Below are 25068 nucleotides of genomic sequence, written 5' to 3'. Positions count from 1 at the left end.
AGGCTGGTTCTATTAGCTTAAGCCTTTTGAATGATTTTCTATAGTTCAATTCAATAGATTTTATTCTTTTCAAAATTTTTAATTTCATAAGGATTATTTGTACACTTGAAATCGATTTTTTTTTATTTTTTGTTTTTTATCTTGAGTTACAAGAACTTGTTGGCACATTTAAAAGAATTATGCTTCCATACTTGCCAAACTCCTGCTATGTTAGGTGTGACAATTCTTTCCCAAATGGGCTTTCTCCCTGCTTTCGTCCACTGGACTTACGCCTGTATCTCCTCTCCTTCCTTCTCGGTTCTTGTCAATGGCTCCCCCGCCGGTTTCTTCAATTCCAAAGTCGGCATTCGTCAAGGATGTCCTCTCTCCCCCTTTCTCTTCTCTTTGGCTTTGGAAGTCCTCTCTAGGAGTCTCCAAACCAAAACGGACCTTCACCTCATCTCCCCCATCCCCAAATGCAAACTCCTCAACCTCACCCATCTTGCCTTCGCTGACGATCTGATGATTTTCTCAAAGGCCTCTCACTCCTCCATCTCTGCCATAATGTCTTCGCTCCATCTCTTCAAGACTCTCTCTGGTCTCCGAATAAATCTCTTCAAATCCAAAATCTTTCTCTTTGGTATCCCCGAGTCTGACTGGCTTCTCTATTGGAGCCCTCCCTGTCAAATACCTCGACCTTCCTCTTATCCTTGTTGGGCTTTCCAGTCATCATTGCATTCCCATGCTCGACAACATCCGTAAGCGTCTCCAGCTCTGGAAAGGCAAACTTCTATCCTATGCTGGTAGACTTGAGTGCTCTAGATCTGTCCTCCAAGCTTCTTACATTTACTGGTGTGGTATCTATGGTATCCCTAAAGCCACCATCAAGGCTATGGAACACCTTCTTTGTGCCTTCCCCTAGAAAGGAAAAGAAACTTCTAAATTTCTCCAGCCAATCAGTTGGAAATCCATTTGCCTTCATAAAGCTGAAGGAGGCTTGGGCATTCGCCTTATCCGTGACTCCAATACCGCGGGTATCCTTAAGCTCATTTGGAAAATTTCCTCCAAGCATGACTCCATCTGGGTTAACTGGGTTCACTCCCATCTTCTAAAAAGGACTCCTTCTGGATTGTCCCCATCCCCTCTGACTCGTCTTGGATTTGGCGCGAGATTCTCCTCCTTCACCCCCTCGCCCTTAGAGCCATCTCCACCTCCATTGTCAACGGATCCTCTACCTCCCTTTGGCTTGATCCTTGGCACCCTCTCGGAGTCCTTTTCAACGTTTTTGGGCCGAGGTCGATCTACCCCTCTGGCATTCCTAAATCTGCCCCTCTTTCAGTCATTATTACTCAAGGCTCTTGGCCCCCTCCCTCCTCTCTCCCCACCATCCTTTTCTCAGATCTGGCCGTCCCTCCCCCCCCTCTTCCCCTCCGTCCCGGCTCATGCGGATAAGGTTATTTGGCTTCCCTCCTCCAACAGCCTCTTTAGCTCCGGCTTGGCTTGGAATTTTTTTAGGAACCTTGGTCCCCCTGTCCCTTGGCACAAGGTAGTCTGGTTCAAAGGCCATATACCTCGCCATAGCTTCACTGTTTGGATATCCCTTAGCCTTTGCCTCCTTACCCAAGCATTCCTCCTCCACCGTCACATCCCTGTCTCCCCCTCCTACATCTTTTGTTGGAATGGCTCCGAGGACTTAGCCCATCTCTTCTTTGCTTGCCCATTTACCTCCACCATCTGGAAAAAAGCCCTCACATCCATTTGAACGTGTAGCAGGAGACCCCTCGCCTTTGATAGGGAATGGCTCTGGTTGGATATGACCTTTACCGGAGACACTATATGTGACACTGTCTGAAAGCTTGTTTTTGGCTCTGCTATCTACCAAATTTGGATGGAAAGGAATCTTAGGAGATGGACTTCCAACTCTAGATCTTTTGATATGATTTGGAAAGCCATCTCTTTCGATGTCTCATCCAAGATCAGTTTTATCCCTCATAGATCCATTATTGATACCCCAAAGAACAGGAATATTGTTGTATCCTGGGGTCTTGATCTTTCTATTTTGCAGGCCCCCACCTCTGCGTAGGTTGGCTCTCGGCTCCCCCCCTCTCTCGCTCTCCCCCTTTCCTCTTTGTATATTCCCTTCCCCCCTTTTTTCCCTGCCCCCTCCTGGGGTTCGGTAATACATTATATTCACCACAAAAAAAAAAGTTTCCTTTAAGTTTATTACTCTAATGTCATTTGTAATGCTTCTGTAAATGCTGTTTTTTTCCTTCTCAATCTTTGTTTATAGCTGTATCCTCTGTCAAACCTATATCCCTTTTTTTTTAGTTCTGAATTTTGTAGCTTCAGTGCATAAACATTACTTGTACATGCAACCAGAAATAAATATTAAACTGTTATGGACTTATGGACAGTTTTCGTACAGTCTGTTTAGGAGGTTTTCCTAAACATCCTTAAAAATCTTCCATGTGGCAAATCAGATGTGCTCCAGATTTTGTTGACAATTTTATCTGTAGGTCCCCTGCTCACATGTCAAGTTTCATCCCAAAAGGAGTTTGCCAAAATAGAGCTTTAAAATCCAAGACTCTGGGAGAGTGCATACTGGTGGTTGGATTACTGTAGGCGTGTTGCGTGTATGGATATACATGAGGATGGATGGATGGACATACATAGGAGGGCATTTGATTGAATTTGAATATGAAATTTGACACACTCATTGATGTAGTAGTGGCACATCGAATGGGCTGTATAGCAGGCCAATATCTGGCCCATATTCTGGGTCTATGCAAGCCCATATCCAGTCAGCCAGTTCTGCCCCTACAACATGAGATCGAGCAGCATATTTGGTGAAGTTATTGGTCATTGAAGTTGCTGATTTGTAGGGGGATTTTAACAGATATCATAGGAGCCAGGGAAAGCTATGATCTTCCTTATTTGTTGGAGATTTGGTTGAGAGCAACCAACCATAACTTGTCCAGGTTCATCCCCCCCATTATGTCAGCATATTTTGGGAGAAACATTAGTTATCGGCCATAGCTATCGGCCAGCTGTCTAAGAGAAGATATTCCTCAGATTGTGGGCCCCATGGTTACCTCGTGTGAAGGAGGATATGGAAGAGAATTGACTGCTTAATCCTAGATTTTAAGCCTTCTATGCAATATTTTAAAATATTGCATAGAAGGCTTTGAGAGGTATTATAGGAGCCCATGGACAGCTTGGCACGGAGATTAAGTAGATTTCGGTTTTAGTTTATTTAGTTAAGCAAATATTTAGTTTCCTATTTAATTGTAACTAGAACTGAAGTGTTTTATTTTATTGGGTTACTAAGTCAGAAGGGAAAATAGTCTAATCACGATTTGAGCAGGCCTCTTTAGTCTACACATGTAATTCCTTGTACTTCCAACAACAACAACAAAAACTCAGCCTTATCCCAACTAAATGGGGTTTGCTACATGGATCCTTGCCCTTCAATCACCTCTATTCAAGGTCATACTTGATACAAGGCCTAAGCTATGCGTGTCTTTCCTCACCACTTCTCCTAAGGTCATTTTAGGTCTGCCCCTGACTCTTTTAGTTTCTTCAATCTGAATCAATTCACTCCTCCATACTGAGGGCATCCAAAGGCCTTCTTTGAACATGGCCATGCCACCTCAAACGACTTTCTCGTAGCTTATTGTATATCGGAACTACTCCCAAATCAGCTCTAATATGATCATTCCTTACTTTATCCTTCCTAGTTTTGTCATTCATCCATTTCAACAGCCTCATCTCCGCTACACTAAGTTTATCTATATGATGCTTCTTAACTGCCCACATTCCACACCATACATCATAACCAGTTGTATGACTTCCTATAAATTTTTCCTTTAATTTTTAAAAGAATATGCCGATAACACAACACTCCGGACGCACCCCTCCACTTCATCTATCCTATTTTAATTATCTGTGAAACATCATCCTCTATATCAACTTGTACTTGCAATGTTATAAATTAAAGAAGGGGCTTATTCAACCTCCAACGATTTGATGAATGAGAAAGCTGGTTGTTAACCGTGAGCGTGAGGTGAAACACCTTCCATATTGTGAGATACAGTGAGGTGAGAGACCTCGTGGGTGAGATGCCCAAAGGGAAGAGTGAGACTTCTTCTTCTTACTTTTTCCCCTTTGTTCCTACTTTCATTGTGCTGCGATATACCTGATGTAGGAGAGGATTTAAAGGACTATTCTACTAATTCATTGAAACTGCTGGTCATTAGAAACTGTTGTAATATGGGTTCAGGGGTAATATTGTCCTTGTACCTATAGTGTCTAGGTTCATTATGCACATGTTAAATGCAAGGTTTAATATTTCGCGATATCTCGGTATCTCGGGCCTACCGAGATATCCAAGATACCCGAAATATCGCGAAATATGACCGAAATATTGTATTTTTTCTGCAATATTTCGGGGGTCTATCTCGGGGGGTATTTGGCCATATCTAGGCCTGAAACTTCATGGACAACCTTATTTAAGCTTAATAAACACATTTAAACCATAAAATTGTAAAAATGTGAATTCAAATTGGTGTTTTGGGCTTGCACCCTTGATTGACATACGGTCGCCGACCCTAATGTATAAATAGTTAAATACACATAGATTAGGCAGTTAATATTTAATAATAGTATTTAACTTCATCACATATCAAGTTAAAGCCAATACACATTGATGAGTACCATGATTCTCATAAACTCCATAATATTCAATAACTCGCTTAAAGCCTTAAAGGCAATACACTAAGTGTCAAAGTTAGTAAGTCACAAGACTCGCAACTCGCAAGTCACAACTCACAAGTTCATAGATCAATGAAATCACAACTTAAGTTACAAATTACAACTGCTAAACTGCTAATAGTAGTTGTTGTGCCTCCCACGATCAATCCCACTCATGCCTCGCTGGAGTCGACGTCCATTGCTCTCTGTTTGAAGGATATATGTGGACCACGGTATAGAATCGGATAAGAAACGAGTGTAGTCATCCACAAGTGTCACGTAAATGGAATCATCAACATACTGTAGGTAACCTATCCTAGGATATAAACTAGGGTTACCAATCGATCCAGTCCGTGAAGAAGATGATCCACTGTGATATGATGTTGGCGCCGGCGCAAGAGGCGATGGCATTGGCTGCATGTATGGCTGGTGAGGTTGGTAGCTAGGTCCGCTAGGGTATGCAAAGATGTTATCTACAAAAGATGATCCAGTATGTCCCTGGGACTGGGATTGGTAGTCATAGTCCCCTACCCCACTAAACTGCCCATATGATGATGATCCATATCCATATCCACCGTAAGGTTGTGATGCACCATAATCCGATGCCAATGGAGTGGTATGTGCGTCAAAAGATGGGGAACGCCAATGTCCAGTCGGTCCTCCCTCCCTATCACCCATACTCAAACCACCAATAGAGCTAGATAGGTTATCAATGTCCATGTGATCAGGTTGCAACTATGTTTGTCGACCCTTACGCTTCCTGTTGTATGTATGTAGGGGGCCTCTTGAGGGTGGGGGTGCGGGGGCACGTGCTCCGTGGTCCGTATCTTATGTGGCATGATCAAACTGTCTCTCCAGTGAATCGGAGTGGCTCTACAAGTGCCGTATCCTGGGCCTCCTGGCCTACCACATAACGCTCTCGCATGCCGTCAAATTCTTCACCAAAGATCACCACCACCAACATCACCACCACCAAGATTACCACCACCAAGATCACCATCACCACCACCAAGATCATCATCATCACCATCATCATCATTCGAGGACTTAGACCCTTCTTCATCATCAAGAACATTGCCACCAATGGGCTGGAATGGTATGGGTGAGGCTTCCTCGCATGTATCGACCCTCGTCGCCCATATACTCCTCCACATCGCACCAATCTCGGAAGCTATCATGGGGTCGGGCCTACCTCCCTCCTCATCCAACATGGCTCACCTCTATCCTCACCCAATCCACAATAGGGTCCTCATCGTCTGAGTCAACTTGAAAGATGTCGCTGATCAATGGTGCCCCTCGTCCCTCATGTCCCATGCATATGTGTTGCGGTTTCAGCCTCGAGTTGTAGAGCGCATATACACCATGTCGGATAAACGTTGAGACCCCAATGTGTTGCGCCTCTTGGAGTGGATGAGTGCAAAGGTACTCCAGCCTCTCACAACCAGGATGCGAACATGTTTGGGCGGGACTTTAATTGCTATTCTTCTTAAGTTTTCAGCCGATTCCCCATACAACACCCACCATTCAATTGCATTACAAGTTTACAACAAAAAGACATGTGTCAATGTTGTTTCAACTTTCAACTTTCAAATTTCAATACAAATGTAATTTAAAACTTAAAAGAATTACCAAGATCACCACGTGCTCTCCAGACGCGAGCCTCGGTTCAAAACTTCCCAATGCATCCCTAAATACCTTGATCTACACCCACGTGGAAAATTAGTAAGTACTTCTTCACTACTTATTTGAAAGCATCAATAAGTTGAGTTTCCAAATGAATTCACCTCATTGTTGCAAATTGCTTGTAGTCGCACCATCCGCTCCAACTTCTTCACTACTTGTTTCACAAAGATCAATAAATTGAGTTTCCAACCCAAGCCTATTGTTATATTGATACTTAGGGTTCAAGTAGTATGCTGAAATATGACATATAGAATAGAGGTATTGTCAAATGCATAGGTAATTAATAAATAATAATACTATGAATTAGTAAACATAAAACAAATTTACTCACCTTGACCTTATGCGGTGGATGCATAAGTTGATTCTCCCAATGAGCATTTATGATATCTAAGAAGTGTTTGCTACTGCGAGGAGCCACACTATAGGCACTATCTTTCATCAAGTCTATTGCAGGCATATAGGACCGGCATGGTTGGGCCCTTCAGAGCGGAGTCGGCAAAATGTAGAACTTTAACTACCGGCTCCAAAACTTTCACCACTTTGCTTAGTTTGGTCTAGAAGTCCTCGGATGACATCGTTGCTTGTGCTTCCCTCCCATTTGCAATCTTGGAACCCTTCCATTCAAACCACTCCTCAGAAGCAAACATGCTTCTCAGCCAGGCCTTCTTTGTCTCAATGTTTTTGAGGGCAATGTAGTTGGTGGCAAATCTTGTGATGCCAGGCCTAACCAAGTCACCCCCACATTTTTCCCTCAATAGATTGAGTACATAGGAGTGGTTGTATACAAAGTTGGTGACTTGTCTTGCACTTTCAACCACAGTCTTCACCAACTTTAACTTTCCCATATCTTTTAGTATTAAGTCAATGCAATGGGCTGCACAAGGAGTCCAGAAGAGCCGGTACTTACTATTGTTCATCATCTTCTCACCGGCCAGCTTGAAGTTACTTCCATTGTCCGTTACAATCTGGACAACATTCTCAATACCCACATCTTTTTCCACTACTTCCTTAACAATCTGTAAATATATTTTGCATCCTTTATCTCTTTGGATGCATCCACAGATTTGAGGAACACTGTCCTCCCATCACAATAAACCAAGAAATTGATGATGGACTTTCTTGTAGGCCCAGTCCATCCATCTGCCATTATAGTCACCCCATATGTCTCCCACATATTCCTCATCTCACTAATGTACTCATCAATCTCACTCTTTTGTTGAGGTAGATAAACATTCATTACCTCATATGGGGTGGGGCCCTTGAATCCTGGGCCAGCCTTTGCAATGGTATCTGTCATGGTATCATAATGGGGGCCTTGTGCAGTGTTTACTGGGATGGTATGGTATAACATCTACTTAGCTATTGATTCTTTAACCAATCCCTTCATCCCCTTCCATGCTCCTTTGATTCTGGGTTGACTGCTTCCTTTCTTCTTATGCAATTTAGGATCAGATGTTGATGGTGGTACTGGTACTGGTAGAGGTGTTGGGGCTGCCCTCACACTTTGTGATCTTTTAAAAGGATTCAAAGTTCTAGGACCTCCAGAACTGCCAGCTCCTCCACTGCCCCCTACTCTGTCTCTGCTGATCATCTTGAAAACTTACTCTACTCCTTGAAACAGTCCGCCTAAAATCCCTAGCCTCCTCTGCTGTTTGTATGTCATCGGTCTGCAATATCATCATCATCATCATCATCATCATCATCATCATCATCATTGTATCGTCTTCCTCCTCCCATCGAACTCCTCACTTGTATCCTGAAGTTGTTCTCTTATCCTTTGCTTGTCGGCCTTCCTCTTCTTTCTTCCCCTCAAACTATCACCAATCTCCTGGCTACTTCGAGGGGACCATATGACAACCTACAACATCTTTAGATCCTCCAATCGATGTTGTTTAAGTCTCTGGACCCACCTCCCATAAATTGCATGTGACAATAGTTACATATAGATTTTCTCTTATCCCCATCAATGGGAGTACCATGTAAGCATGCAATGTCACCCCTATGCTGGCTGGCTGGCTGGTCTCTCTTGTTCCCTCCGCCCCCTTTGTTGACTACTTTCCCCCACCTTTTGCTAGCCCTTCGCACGTTGTCTATCACGATCCGCCATAATGATACTTGTTTACTGCAATGTAAGTAACACAAATAATTAAAAAACTTAATGTAGATGCACTTCAATTGACACTTTTCGATTACTAAAATACTTGTATAGTTATTTAATATTTTTCCCCTAACCCTTATATTTTTCACATAATTAAAACCAATTTTTATATATAATGTTAATATAAGTATTGACCTAACACAACAAAACAAAAATTAGTAAACATAATATACATGTAATGCATCTCAAAACATATAGAAATAACTTTCATATTTTTTCATTATTTTTTTAAGTTAAAACTCATATTTTTCCTTATTTATTTCTGTTTTTTTAATTTTTTATATATTTTTGTTAATTTCCGAAAATTAAAATAATTAGTTAAGAGCAGAAAAATAAATCCGACACTGTGAAGCCGTAGATCGGCCATTGGTGTCTAACATATATTTAATTCATTACCATCTAAGTCATATTACCCCTAATTATTTCCTATTTTAGTTGTAGGAAAATGAATTTTAAAACCAGAAAAAAATAAAAAATACATATGGGAAAAAATTTTGACACCGTGAGGTCAGTAGATCGGCCTCCGATGTCTAACATATATTAATATCATCAACATCCAACAACATTTGTACAAAGTATTTTTAAAAAAATAGTTTTAGAGAAATAGAATTTACCTTAAATAATGAAAATAGGCTTGGATGATGAGCTTAGATGACCCTCCGACGTCTTCCCGGTGACAAGGAGCTTCAACAATGCTTGGATGAGGCTTGGAAAGGAGGAAGAAGAGCAAAAAATAAGGAAGAAGAGAGAAAAATAGAGATTCAGTAGCTCTCGGTTGAAATATCGACCAAGAGCTTCGAAATATGGTATAAAATGGCCCCTAGTGTCACACTATTTGTCACTTTTTCAATATCTTGCGATATATCGTGAGGTCCACGATATTTCGTCGATATCTCACGATATATCGACGAGATATTGTATTTTTTGGTTTCGGATGTGTTTCGTATCTCGGACATGTCGAGATATACGAAATGTGGCGATATATCGCCGAAATTTCGCGAGATTTTATACCGTGGTTAAATGTGCTAGTTGAGTTTTAAGCAAGTTTTCCATCTTTGTAATATCCTAAGATTATAAATAAAGGCATGGCCACTGTCTCATTAGCAAACCAGTATTCACGGAATTCTACATGGCATCAGAGCCAAAAATATTCCGGGGATATGGGAATTGAATTTTTTTTTTTCTTTTTTCTTTCTCTCTCTCTTCTCTATCGTGATTCTGCCCTAAGGCAGCCACCACCACAGCCCCTCCACCACCTACCGCAGCCCCTCCACCACCTACCGCAACCTCCGCCAGGTCTACCCGGCCCCTCCACCACCTTCCACCAACCCTGCAAGGCTCCGCCAGCCCCTCCACCACCTCTGCCAGCTTCCGCCAGCCACTCCACCACCCTTCGGCTACTTTACCCAGTCCGCAGGCCTCTCGCCCTTCTTTTTTTCTCTCACAAGGGGCTTTCCGTTCCTTGTTGTTCCTTTTTACCCACCCTTGGTAGTGAGTTGACTCCCACTGAGGGTTTTTTTTATCTTCCACATGTTCTGAATTTTTGGGGGCTTTATTTCATAATTTTTTGGGGGAAATATCATCCCCCTCCCCTCTAAGTTTCCTTAATATTAACCCAATCCCCAAGTTTTGAAAAATGATAATGCCCTCCCCTACTTTTTAATGATTCTATCAACCGTACCCTAAGTGACTAACTTTGTTAAAACAGCATATGAAAAGATGATATTACCCTCGTCTCTAACCTCAATTCTTTCTTCTTCCAGTAGCCACGGTCACCACCACGGCTGTATCCACCACCACTGCCGGCACCACGGCTGTATTCACCACTACCGCCTGCACGATGTCCATAACCACTGCCGCCCTCCCATCAGAATAAGCAACAAAAGCCATAGATTCATCAAAATCCAGCCCAGATTGAGAATAAGCAACAGGAGCTTGAGAGAGGCATTGGGTCTGTGGAAGAAGCTCGTCATCTTGAAACGCAAAGTCGAACCAAGCCGCAGGAGCTGACCGGAACCGAGAGAGCCTTGTGGCGGGTTCAAAGCCACCGGCGCCAACACCACCTCCTCCCCCGCTAATACCCATCTGTTGTTGCATCTGCAGCTGTGATGGGTAGTAATTTGTTCAGCAAAAGCAAAAATTTCAAAAATTTGAACAGAAATTGAAGCCCTTTTCTTTTCCTTTCAATCTCTCTGATTTCTGCGGTCTTCTCTCCTTTACCGTATAACTCTCACTCATATTCTATCTACTCTGCCAATTAATTAACCCTCTCAATCTCTCTCCTGATTTTTCTCCATATAACTCTCCGACTCATCTTCTGTCTCCTCTGCCCCAATTAACCCTCTCAATCTCTCTTTGATTTTTCTCCAAGCCTTCGATTGGAAGTTGTGACACAAGGTGGAGTGCGGCCCCATACAGCGGTGACTTGCTGTTAGATGCCGACGCTGATGGTATCGCTAAGGACAGGTTGGTCTGCGTTTGAAGGGGGAGACGAGTCTGAAACCCTTAACCATTACTGACAAGCACTAAGGATATTGAAGCGGTGAATAATCTCCAGCTGCACCAAATTGAGATTGGGGAAAGATTTACAGCCCCGAATCGCTCTGTATTTCCTTTTCATCTCTCTTTTGATTTGTGGGGAAAAAAGGATAGCAAAAGAAGGGTTTCGGCTGTGTTACTAAGCAAACCAGAGGGATTAAGTTTGCCATAACAACAAAACTAAGCAAACCAGAGCCAAAAATTTTTTGTGTTTCGAACCTTCACTTCTTCTTGAAGAATAAGAAGCACTAGAAAGTTTGAGCTCTTGCCGACTGATTCCAATCGGAATCAATGGAGATTGACCAGTGACCAGGAGATCTTTTTGATGTTGCAGGTGTGGGGCGTGCGAGGAAGAAGAAGAAGAAAATGCAGAAATGAAAAGGGGGTTTTTGGGGGAAAAAAGATGAAAAACGGTTTTGGGATTGAAGAGGGTAAAATTGGAATTAAATTATATTAGGGGTAATCTGGGGTTTTAGAAAAATTGGACATGCCCACGTCATCACTTAATGGCATTTTTGAATGGTTAGGGTACGGTTGATAGAATCTTTAAAAAATAGGGGAGGGCACTATCATTTTTCAAAACTTGGGGATTGGATTGATAATAAGGAAACTTAGAGGGGAGGGGGGTGATATTTCCCCTTTTGTTTTTTAACCAGCCACTATGCCTGACAATTCGGAGATCACCTTTGCTTCCTCTGGTTCTGATGGTGAGTCGCAACGTGACTTTGTTCCATTTCCGGTGAACACCATCAAGTTAAATGGTAACAATTATCTTATGTGGTCTCTTTCCTGTTTGTTTGCTATTGGTTCCCGTGGGCTATCTGGCTACATCACGGGGTACTACGGTCAGGCCTACTGAGGCTGGTTCTGCGCAAGATCGCTGGATGAATTTTAATTTCTTGGTCATGTCGTATCTGGTTAATTCCATGGACCAAGATATTGCTGGGTGTTATGTTCTTCTTGATTCGGCTGCAAAGATATGGAAGACAACCAAGGATACTTATTCTTAGGTTGGGAATGCTGCCCAATGCTATGAACTCCATCAAATAATCCATTCTACCAAACAAATGGAGTTGACCCTTTCTCAGTATTACATTCCATGTGTACAATGTGGCAGCAGTTGGATTTTTTTGGCACTTTCACTGCAACCACTGATGTTGACGCTACAGCCTACCGCAAGATTTACGCGTCTTTGATTTTTTGGCCGGCCTGAATATTGAGTTTTGATCATATTCAGGCTAATATTTTGAATCGGGATCCTCTCCCAACTCTTGAACAGGCCTATGCGATTCTTTTGGCTGAGGACAGTTGATGTACAACCATGGTTCATCCTGTTACTTAGGAGCACTTGGCTCTTATTTCTGGTTTGCAATCTTCCCGTGGGGGCTCATCCCGTTCTGCTAGTATTGATCAACCATCTAGTGATCGCCCTCCCATTAAATGCGATCACCGTGGGAAAGAATGGTATACAAAGGATCGATGTTGGAAGCTTCATGGTCGCCCTGCCGATACTCGGGGGCGTGCGAGGGGTGGTTCCAATCGGCCCAATAGCACCCGTGCTCATCAGGCAACTACTGAGGATCAGCGTGATCTTTCCCAAGTTATGGCGGATTTGCAAAATTTACGGGATATGGTGAATCGCTTGGACACATCTTCTTCGGCAGTTGTATCTCCTTCCATGGCTGCTTCGGCTCTTTCTCTGCCTACCAATCCCAATATACCTTCTTCCGCAGGTATTTCATTTGGTGGGAACTGCACCTCGGTCATGCGCGATTCTTGGGTAATTGACTCAGGGGAAACCGACTATATGACCGGTTCTTCTTCTTTTTATTCCACATATTTTCCTCTATCTGGTCATAGTAAGGTTCGTGTCGCTAATGGGGCTCTTTCTTATATCTCGAGAAAGGGATCTGTGCAGTGCTCTTCCTCTCTTAGCCTTTCATCTGTGTTACATGTTCCGAAGTTCACTACGAATTTCCATTAGTAGCATAACTAAGGATCTAAACTGCAAAGTAACATTTTTTCCCACTCATTGTTTATTTCAGGATTTGGCAACGGACAATACGATTGCATGTGGTAAGGTGGTTGGTGGTCTATACGTGCTTGACAGTTCCCAGGCAGCTTTGACATCTGAGCCTGCATCTTATGATTTTGATTCTGCACTTTTTGAATTGAATAATTGGCATCGTCGTTTGGGCCATCCTCCGATTGGTGTTTTGTCGGATTTATTTCCTAGTTTAGTAAAAAGGTGTAATAAACATAATTTTTCTTGTGATGTTTGCACTTTGGCGAAGCAAACTAGAAGCATTTTTCCAATTTCTGATAATAGAAGCTTACATCCTTTTGGTTTGATACATTCTGATGTGTGGGGCCCTGCCCGTTGTGTCTCTACCTCTGGGTTTAGATGGTTTGTTACTTTCATTGACTATTTCAGCCGGACGACTTGGGTGTATTTTATGCATAATAAAAGTGACGTCTTCACCTATTTCACTTTGTTTCATAAAATGGTCGAGACACAATTCGATGCCAAGGCTAATGGGTCTTTGTTGTGAAGCACAAGGCTAATGGCTCAGTGGAAAGGTACAAAGTGAGACTAGTTGCCAAAGGGTTTACTCAAATCCAAGGAATAGACTATCAAGAGACCTTTGCTCCTGTAGCAAAGATGAATACAGTTCGGGTTATTATTTCTTGTGCTGTGAATCAAGGATGGGAACTCCAACAGCTTCTTGTGAAGAATGCCTTCTTGCATGGAGACTTGGAAGAAGATGTTTACATGGAAATATCTCTTGGTTTTACTTCTTCAAAAACTCAGGGAAAGGTATGTAAGTTGAAAAGGCCCTATATGGTCTGAAGCAGTCACCAAGGGCTTTGTTTGGCCGATTCCATAAGGTTAAGATTGCTTATGGATATAAGCAGAGCAATGCTGATCATATACTGTTTGTTAAGAGGATGGGACAGCAAGTGACAATGTTAATTATCTATGTAGATGACATAGTGATCCACAGACAGTGATGCACAGGAAATCCAGAAGTTGAAGACTTATTTGGGCACCGAGTTTCAAGTCAAAGATTTGGACAGATTAAGGTACTTCTTAGGGATTGAGGTTGCCTATTCAGCTAAGGGCATATCTCTGTCTCAAAGGAAATTTACCTTGGATTTATTGAGTGAAACAGGGATGCTTGGGTGTAAACCAGCAGATACCCCTCTTGAGCCCAACACGCATTTGAAGAGTAAGGAAGGTGACCCAGTGGACAAGAGCAGTTATCAGAGGTTAGTTGGCCAATTGATCTACCTCTCACACACTCGGCCAGATATCACATTTGTTGTGAGTCTTGTTAGTCAATACATGCATGACCCTCACTCTTCTCACTTGGAAGCAGCATATTGAATACTCCGTTACCTCAAGTCATCTCCTGGAAAAGGAGTCTTGTTTTCTCCACAACCATCTCCGGGTAGAAGCGTACATTGATGCAGATTGGGCTGGCAGTCCTGATGATAGGAAGTCTGCATCCGGGTATTGCACGTTTGTTGGAGGAAACCTAACTACTTGGAGAAGCAAAAAGCAAGCTGTTGTGGCTCGGTCTAGTGCTGAAGCTGAATTCCGAGCTATGGCACAAGGTATTTGTGAACTACTGTGGCTCAAGGGATTTCTTCAAGATTTGGGGATAAAAGCTGATCTTCCAATGCGGCTCTATTGCAACAGCAAGTCAGCAATCAACATTGCTCACAACCCGGTCCAACATGATCGTACCAAACATGTTGAGATTGACCGGCACTTTATCAAAGAGAAATTAGAACAGGGAATAATTTGTATTCCGTTTATACAGTCTAGTGAACAATTGGCTGATATCCTTACCAAAGGAATCAGTAATAAGTTATTTTTTCCTATAATTAGCAAGTTGGGCATGTTTGATATGTATGCTCCAACTTGAGGGTGAGTTTTGTAATATGGGTTCAGGGGTAATATCGTCCTTGTACCTATAGTGTCTAGGTTCAGTATGCACATGTTAAATGTGCTAGTTGAGTGTTAAACAAGTTTTCCATCTTTGTAATATTCTAAGATTATAAATAAAGGCATGGCCACTGTCTCCTTGACAAGCCAGTATTCGCGGAATTCTACAGAAACTGTCCTCCTGAATGTTCATTACATCAAGTGCTGGTTGAATACTCAATATCATTCCCTGCGGCTACTGCATGTTGATGTTTTCTGCAACAAGAATTCAAGCTCTGAAAATTCCAGGCTAATACTAGTGATCCTATTGTGGACTGGTTCCTAGTTGGGAGCTGGTTCTACATTATTCATCCAGAATATACCCTCTCTATGGTTCTCTTATTTTGTGGTGCAAAGTTTATTATCTATCTGTAATTAATCGTTGAGTAAAGCTTCACTTTTTGGTTCTCTCCATTTTTCAGAGGGGTCTCCACAGTATATTTAGGCACAGAGCTTGTAAAGCATATTTAGTTTAAGGGCTGCTAAAGAATGATATATGGTAAACTAACATATTTTTCTATAGAAATTTAGGGTTTAAAATGCTATTCAAGTGGGCTGAAGCGAAATTTAGTTGCAGCTTCTGAAAATGGTTAGGAAGTTGGGCGTTAAAAGTGTGAACTTTTGGGGGGGGGGTTAGAAGTGGGAAAACTAAGATGAAATATTGAGATGACAAAAGGAATTAAGAACGGGGAGAACCAGAGGATGCAATTTGAAGGGGAGAAGAAAAGTGCTTGGCCATCTAGCTAGAGATGGGACGCGGTTCTGGTTTTGGGTTCAAATTGGATTTATGGTTTGGAAACAGAAAGAGGAAAGCTTAAAAGTAGGGTTTAGCTAAGAAAATACCATCAGATTAGGAAGAATTGATAGAAAACATAATAAACAGTGATAAGAGAATTAGAACAGAGAAAAAGATATGATAGAAAAGTTAGTGAAGAAGAGAAGATAATAACTGAAAGAAAGGGAGAAGAGAAAAAGAAAAAGTGGAACAAGATAGAAGGATATCTAGATGTCACACCCCGGCCCGGTTTATAAGGGCCAAGTGTGACTGGATGCATCTCACATCCAACCAACCCACCAGGATCGCAAGTGCAATACTATATTTGCAAGTCTTATTCATAGATAACAGAATTAAATGCAGCGGAAGCAATGTAATATAAGAATAAGACTGTAATAAAGAAGATCTAAACTAAACAGTGATATGTATATATATTCAAAAGAAACTTTGAGGTTACAAGGTAAGTTCTCAAAAGTAACCCAAAAACCCACAAGACTTATATACAATACTCTTTACAAAAGTGTTATATCAAAAAGGGGTAGAGATAGCCTGATCAATCAGGAAGATCAGGCGAAGGCGCAGTGGTCACATGAGCACGAAGCTTCATGCTCCACCAGTAGAGGAGGATCAACTCCATGAGCAGTAGGAAGATCCGGAGCAGAAGGAGTCCCCACAGAAATACCAGCAACACCGAGAGTAGTCTCATCTGAAAAATATGAGGATCCATGGGGGTGAGCTCCACCAAGCCCAGTAAGGAAATGCATACAAGCACAACACAATAATCCATGATGAATGTTCCAATCTAGCATGCTCTTATCATGGAAACTAAGTCATATGGGGTATAAGTACTACTGTAGTAGATGCTAACCTCGGTCCCGGAAACACATAACCAGACGTCGGTCACCCGAGCGAAACCATTCTATTACGGTGAGTCCCCGCCAGTTCAGGCATCATACATCTGACTCTAGCAGACCCCCAATGACCAACCCTACTGTTTGTTCCCACAGCGGAGTACACACGCTAACATAGGACAGTGAATGGTATCCCGACATACCCTTCGGCTATACCACGGGTTGTCCAACACCTCTTCCCCTGTTGGTAAGGGACGTAGTACTGGGTAATGAAATATACAACCTAGCCCAGTGCAATCTAATCATGATGGCACATGTAAGTTCAGACCAATTGTAAAGTAAACAGTGCTTCATAATCATCAATTGTACAGTATCAAATAAATATCACTGCAATGCAGTATGCCGATGCAACCTAAATCACATGCAGTCTAATGCAAAGAATATAAAGCTATTAAACTATATAAGATGTACAATATTAATGATGCATGACATGGCATACTTAACAAATAACAATTAAGATAACAAACACACAGAAATTAAGTCAAATTCCCTTACCTGCAGTGTTTGGGCTAGCCTAGGTAACAAGACTCCGGCAGACCAGACAAGAACAGTAGAAAACAGCAAAAAAAGTCCTAGAACAGTAGGAAACAGCAAGTGTTAGTGTCTGGAACGGGTTCAGGTCAGTACCCAACCATTGAAGGGCATTTTGGGCACAAAAAGGGTGAATCGAATTCAGGCCCCAGGTGAACCGGTCTACCGGTTCAAGGGCTGGTTCTGCATCCGATTTAAATTCCAGAATTGGGGGTTTTACTCCCAGGGCCTGGATCTTTGCATGCATGGCCCCAATTTCATAAATTAATCCTAATCTAAGGTGGGTCATGCCTAATTAGTAGTTTAATTTCAAAGTTTAACTTTAATTTAGGGATTTTTCCATTAAATCCCAAATCAGCAATTTAGGGTTCTAAATTTGGATAATTCAGCTAGGAATTAGGGTCTCTAAGGGGCTACCTGTATGTTACAACCATGTCTGAACCCAAGTCTGATTCAAAACAGTAACTAATTGGGTCAATTTTCATTATTAAAGCTTGGTTTACAAGCATTAATGGCAGCCAATAGCTTAGGTTGCAATTAGAGAGAATTTAGAGAAGAGACTAGGGAAGAAATAGATGGGGCAGCAAGGATTTGAGGCTTACCAATATTTGCAGCAGTAGAGATAGGAGATGCAGCCTTGGATATGTGTTCCAAGATCTCAAATGGAGGTTTTCAAACTTCCAAATCAAAGGCAAGGTCGAATTCCCAAGGTAGGTCCTTCTTCTCCCTTCTCTCCTTCTCTTTTCTCTATTTTTTCTCCAAGCTCAAGTCAGATTTCGTTCCCCTTAGGTTTAGATATGGAATAGTAAAATGAGATCTATATATATAGTGGTTACTAAGGGCTATTTGTCTTAATGAGGCTAAAATCAGTTTTCTAAAACTAATTCCTAAAACTGATTTCAATTAGAATTTTGTACTTATTATCTTATTCTAACCATAGAATGATGTCATGTGACATCAGGGGTAATCCGAGTACGGGTAATTGTTGGAAATAGGATTCCCCACTGGAGACGTGGGTCCCACAGAGGTAAATTGATCAAAATACCCCTATAACTCTAATTGATCATACAAAATACTATAAAATATATTTAAATTATACTTACAATGAGTTTAATTAAGGGAGAGGTTCTGCATAGCATCCAGGCAGCAGACCAGGCACAGGTAACTCAGGTGCGGGGTTCCATCGGGGTCCTCTGACTCCAGAAGAGCAAGTTGGGAAGAATCCCTGGAATCTTCCATAGGCGTGTCAAGCGATTCATCTGTATCCTCGACCGATGCAGCCCATAGCATCGAAGCCACCATAGACTCAGAGTTGGAACCTGAAATCACACAAGTTCCAAAAGTTTAAATTTGTTGCGGTTTTCACACTAGAAACCTTAGGTTGAGTTTGGTTGCGTAAATCTTTTGGATGTGGTCTGACTGTGGATGGTCATCCACTTGAGTTACCATCTGCTGAATCGTTATTCCATAAAATAAATTGTTTGGTTATCATGATTCTGTGACGTGATTCTTCCTGAAAAACTATTTGGTTATCCTGAGTCTGTCAGTTGGATTAACCCTGAATCTATTTGAAAAACTGTTTGGTTACCCTGAGTCTGTCAGTTGGATTTACCCTGAATCTACCTGAATAACTGTTTGGTTACCCTAAGTCTGTCAGTTACTAAACCTTACATTTAAAAGTATAAGACACATTAACCAACAAAAAATACGATTACCATATTAATGTTCTCAAATAATTAATTAAATCCAATTACCACCCAACCTTATATAACCTAAAATTATTAATATGCCATTGCTATGTGTGAGTGTGAGCTTAGGTGTGGAGGCAGCAAGGGGTGGGGGTGAGTGTATGCTCAGGTGTAGGGGCAGCAAGGGGTGAGGGTGACTGTGTCAGTGTTGTGTTCAAGTGTAAGGGTAGCAAGGGGGGGGGGGGGGTGAGTGTGTGCTAAGGTATGACAACATAGAGGGTATGACTCAGTATGACTCAATAGCTTTCATTTAAGTAAAACAAAAGTTCAGATTCCCCCAAGCCTCACCCTATTCTGATGGGTAAATCAGTTCACTTCAAGATAAGAAATTAAATAAGAAGCCACTGCTACATGAGAGTCGTGATGGAGTCGAACCATCATCTCCTGGGAACAAACCCAGGTGCTCTTCCTTTTGAGCTAAAGACTCACCTACCTACATAAACCATGTCATAAAAACATATAGCAACTGAAGAAGAACGAAAAACACATTTAAAGCCAACCCACAGATCCAACATCAATTTTAGAATTAAAATCTGAGATCCTATTTTTTTTTCTCTTTCTTTATCCAACATCAAATGTGAGATCCTATATTTTTTACCAGCCATATTTCTTCTCTCTTCACTATGATGGCTTCTTCCTCTCCCTAGTCCCTACAAAATCCTTTTTTCTCCTTCTATTCTCTCTATTTCCCATTAATTGTGACCATTACCCACATGCTGATACCAATATACATAAGATCATGAGACAATGCTGATCATCAAATTAGTTTTGTAATTTACTCTAAGGCTAGATTTGAATCTTAAGATGTTTGCTAAATAATGATAACATTGGCCTTAGTTGTCAATTTAGATTCCAACCATATTGATAACTCACGAACTTCGTTAGAGTTTAAAATCCACTAATTTAGGTGGATGTGAATTTCATTCAGCTTTTGGTTTCACAAGAGACAGTAGCGTCCAAGTAGTCTCTTGAAGAGGGGATAAAATAAACTCTGTTTTATAGCTTGCAGAGAGATGGATAATGACACAGACCCACTGCAGTTCTCTGAATTTTTACTGTTTGGAGAATACCTACACCCAACTAATAAAGAAAACAGTTATGGGTGGTGGTTCTACAGGTGCCCTACACAATATCACCTAACAGTTCTGTGTTAGACTAGAGCCTCACATGCCAGTGAAGTGATCATGCTCATCCCTAACTTCGGCAATTGTTGTTCATGATATAGAAAGAACAAGGAAAAAAATAAAAAAGAGACACCATTAATTTCTAATCTAATACAATAACTCAGGATGAAGAATCTCAAATTGATTTAAGTGCGTGCTGAGAACAGCAACATGGAAACAGAGAAGCAAAAAAAAAAAAAAAAAAAAAAAAAAAAAAAAAAGGAAATAGAAAAGAGAAGAATGAAGTGCCAGAGAGAGACACCAGCGTGCATACCTGTGACCTGATCAACAAAGCCCTAAACCCACAAATCTCTGCTCCAAAAAACCCTGCAATCCAAAAATTGAAAACCTAAAAACCAAAAACCCTAAATTGTAGAGAGAGGGAGAGAGACCAGATGACGAGAGAGATAGAGGGACAGAGAAGAAGCCATACCTTGTTCAATGATTTGCAAGTTTCCAAGGAGCGACAAAGGCTGAAGGATCGAGTGTTTTTCCCAGAAATCTCTTCTCACGATTTCGAATTAGGGCAGCCCTGAAATCCAAAAATTGAAATCTTGAAGAAAACCCTACCATCTTAATGTAGAGAGAGGGAGAGAGATCAGATAGAGAGGGAGATAGAGAGACAGAGAAGACGCAAGCACCTCCTTCCCGATTTGTAGGTCTTCTTTGTTGTCGAGTGTTCTTCGCATTTTTGGAAAATTACTCGAGTGTTCTTGCGTTTTTCGAATTAGGGAAGCCCATATGGCTGTTCAAAGTTGGATCACACTATTTATATTTAAGCTTTGAATCATCATCCATATCTGAGTTTACCTATAGAGGTGAACTCATATATGGATTGTGTTTAGTTATAAAATCAGAATTATGTAATTCTGGTAATCCAATGGAATTAGGCAACCAAACAGTTTAATTTTTTTAGAATTGCGATCCAATAGAATAGCATTCTGTTGATTTACGCAACCAAACTTAACCTTAGGTTTTCAGATGGCTGGTGCCTTCTCTATGAAATATGACTTTTTCATCCCATTTACAGAACAAACACAATTCAGAACATAATTCACTCCTAAACAACCCTTCTGGAATATGCACAATCGCAGGAGTGCCGCCATGGAGACAAATGTAGATAACAAAATAATGGTCCATTTGCTCACTTATGGGTACTGCTACTTATAGTGGGTCAATTGGTTTTGGAGGTCCTCTAGTGCATGAGGTGCATATGGCCAATATCTTCTTTTCTTTTATTGCATCAGGATGTAGCATGTCTATAAATGATTGCATTCGTAAGCTAATGAAAATGAGATGAGAAAGAAAGGGATATCTTGGGTGCAACGAAAGATTAAGAAAAATATGTAGAGGTTTGGAAAACGTTTAGTCTTCAACTGAGGGAAATTATTTTTCTCTGGCATAGGGGAGCTTCAGATGAACTTTGAAATGAAAATCCTTGTCAGCCACTCATCCATGCCATGAATGAACTGAAAATGTCTCCATCTTTTAAGCTTGTTCCCAGGAATTATCATATTCGTTTAGCTTGCCTATTTCAGTAATGCATGTGACCTAATAGAACATGATAATCAAAAACTGAATATCTGTGTTTGGTTACTTATGTCTGTTTATGATGGTTGCAGTTACCTCTTTTGCACAAGGATTTATTTTCGTCTGGATTGCGTAAGCGCTCTGGTGTCCTCCTTTATGGTCCTCCTGGGACAGGGAAGGTAGTTTCCATGACCCTTGCAGGGCGAGTATCTACAAATGTTTCTCTGACATTTCTTTTTTATAGTTTTGACTATGAATCTGCTTTATGATTCTGATTGGTAGTTGTTGTTCTGATTCTTCAGACTCTATTAGCGAAGGCTGTTGCAACAGAGTGCTCCTTGAATTTTCTCAGTGTAAAAGGCCCAGAGCTGATCAATATGTACATAGGAGAATCTGAAAAAAATATTCGAGACATTTTTCAGAAGGTATAAATTTTATTTGAAGAGCAGGGAAAGTTCTTGGACCCTTTTTTTTGGCGTGATTGGAAAGCTAGTGGAGTTGAAAACACAAGTTTCTCTTCCAGATTTTTATAATTGTGACTCTGATCCTTTACAGGCAAGATTGGCACGTCCATGTGTTATTTTCTTTGATGAACTTGATTCTCTTGCTCCAGCTCGTGGAGCCTCTGGAGATTCTGGTGGTGTAATGGACAGAGTGGTCTCTCAGGTGACAATACTTTTATGATGATACCTGTTTGTTAATTTCTACCTTTTGCTTCACTGTTGATTGGTTGTGAATTGTTTTCCTGGTTCTAGATGCTTGCAGAGATTGATGGCCTAAATGATTCCACACAGGTCTGCTTTATATGATTTTATGTGTTCCTCTTTCTTTTTTTCTTTTCTCTTGCTCATTTCCTTGTGTTTTGTATCATTGAACTGTGAGTCATGTGTCTGGATTTCCAGGATTTGTTTATAATAGGTGCAAGCAACAGACCTGATCTCATTGATCCGGCACTTCTGCGGCCTGGTCGGTTTGACAAGTTGCTCTATGTTGGAGTTAATTCTGACGCATCCTACAGGGAGAGGTTTGTTTTTAATTCTCGTTTGAGTTTACTTCATCATAGTTTTGTAGTTTTTTCTTATGCCTCCACACCTCTCTCTCTCTCTCTCTTGTAGAGTCTTGGCTGCACTTACACGAAAGTTTAAACTGCATGAGAATGTGTCTCTGTACTCTATAGCAAAGAAATGTCCCCCCAATTTCACTGGTGCAGACATGTATGCATTATGTGCAGATGCTTGGTTTCATGCCGCACAGCGTAAGGTGAGTTATAGATTTATCAAATCTCTTCAAAATTTGATGGTTGCTTTTTTTAGTTAGCTTGGCACTTTGGCTGGACCATAGTAGCATTAGATATGGTTAGACATGAGGAAAACTTAGTGGACTGGCTTTTTTTATTTAATTTTTATTTAAAATAAAAATAAATAGAATAAATATCATCCCCCTCCCCTCTAAGTATCCATATCAAACCCTTACCCCAGGTTTTGAATAATGATAATGCCCTCCCCTACTTTTGAAAGATTCTATCAACCGTACCCTAAGTGGCTAACGGTGTTAAAACAGCAGTTCAAAAGACGATATTACCCTTTAAAACAGCAGTTCGCCGTACCCTGTGATCACTTAAAAAAAAAAACAACCCTGCAGAGGCAGCCAAGGCTGCCATTAACGGACAGCAGGGTGACTGGTTAAAGGGCAGCGACAGAGTTGGTCGCCGGAGTGAAGTCACTCACTCTCCATTAACCTGTAACTGTTTAGATAAAAAAAATAAAATTCTGGGCAACCAAGGCTGTAACACCCCCAAATCCATCCAGGAGTTTGGTCATTAACTGTCCACAAGATCATACGTCTTAGGGAAAATGAACCGGAATGAACTCGACTATAAGTCATCATGTAACCTCAAAACATAATTGCAGCGGAAGTCTCCATCCATTACCATTCAATTAATATGATTAAATTCAAGTTTCCAATAGTACTGAAAATTTAACAACTATTACATTGTCTCAAAACTCAAATTAATCAAAGTTACATGTCCTTTAAATTCAAGTCTAAAGCAGAATTTAAATAAACTTCAAGATTCAATCCTAATGTATGTCTCTGTCACAACCATAAGCTCCGTTCTCTTGATTCTCCACAGAGGTCTGATCAATATCTATGGTCTCCTCATCTGAAACATAATAGGGGTAAGCTTCAGGAAGAAACTTAGCGAGATAACATCCAAATCTCATATGAATATTTTAAAAAAAAATACACCATAACAGAGTCGGAAAAATATATACATAAAATTAGGGTTATTCATCCTTATAGCAAATTTCACAAAAACAGCAACATAACATATTCATAATCAAGTACAAACATCATGCTTCTGGCCAAAAGCATAATCACGATATCCGAATTTAATCATGAGCATACACATCAATGTAAACCACAAACACCTGCCTTGCACCGTATTACAAGTTCAGCTCACTCACCAAAGATGAGGACAAGAAGTATGCCCCATACCGTACTACGGGCTCACCTTCTCAATCACAATTAAATAATCAAAAACATCCATACATCCATAACCACGCAAGGAGTTGCCATGCTTCCAAAATCATGAAGAACATCATCATAACATCCTTCTCACTATATCTCATGCTACTATGGACTTAAATCAATGAATTTTTCAACATAGTTTTCTCAAATAAATCATTTAACACATGCTTGAAAAATCAAAATTTTAGAACAAGAGGAGAATATTTTAAATACAAAATAAGCACAAAGTAATAGATGTTAATTCATTGGTTTGCTGAAATTCGAATTTCTAAAGATAAAGCTTGAAGGTGCTTTAATGGTGGAAGACCTCCTCCCTTGGATGAAACTTGAAGGTGCTTTAAAGGTGGAAGACCTCCCTCCCTTGGATGAAAACCATACTTGAAGGGGTAGCAGTCCTTCCCTTCTTTCTCCTGCTGTCCTTCCTCTAATTTTTTTTTTCCTTCTCTTCTTCTTTTCTTTCTTGCTCTTTTTTACGATCTGCCTCTCTTTCTCTTTCACAATCTGCCATAACCGTGATGCTCTCATGAGCCAGCCCCAGCCAGACTTCCTTCCCCTTTACTAGTTTTGTTGCGGTCGCCGGCCTCTCCGGTGACCTACAGATTCAAAAAAATATATATATATATATATCTGCAAGTAACCTGTAACTATTTAGATTAAAACAAAAAAAATCTGCAAGTCACGGGGTGCCATCAATCGGCAGCCGAGGCTGCCATAACCATGATGCTCTCATGGGCCAGCCCCACCGGACTTACCCTTTACCAGTTTTGTTGCGGTCGCCGGCCT

The 25068-nt window shown here is 41.0% G+C and overlaps 1 protein-coding gene across 2 annotated transcripts in view; it reads left to right on the top strand.

The window, feature by feature from the left end:
* Positions 1–25068, top strand: part of LOC122668084 (peroxisome biogenesis protein 6) — a 176232-nt gene that overhangs the window by 93791 nt on the left and 57373 nt on the right. For both annotated transcript variants that reach the window (XM_043864638.1, XM_043864637.1), the window contains exons 9-14: positions 21849–21935; positions 22059–22181; positions 22312–22422; positions 22512–22550; positions 22659–22780; positions 22872–23016. In XM_043864638.1, coding sequence (XP_043720573.1) covers positions 21849–21935; positions 22059–22181; positions 22312–22422; positions 22512–22550; positions 22659–22780; positions 22872–23016 — 627 coding nt within the window. The remainder of the gene's footprint in view (positions 1–21848; positions 21936–22058; positions 22182–22311; positions 22423–22511; positions 22551–22658; positions 22781–22871; positions 23017–25068) is intronic.

The sequence above is a fragment of the Telopea speciosissima genome, chromosome 7 (assembly GCF_018873765.1).
Source record: "Telopea speciosissima isolate NSW1024214 ecotype Mountain lineage chromosome 7, Tspe_v1, whole genome shotgun sequence".
In the NCBI taxonomy this organism is placed as follows: Eukaryota; Viridiplantae; Streptophyta; class Magnoliopsida; order Proteales; family Proteaceae; genus Telopea; species Telopea speciosissima.
The sequence above is the reverse complement of the archived record's forward strand: the minus strand, read 5'-3'. Positions and strand labels throughout refer to the sequence as shown.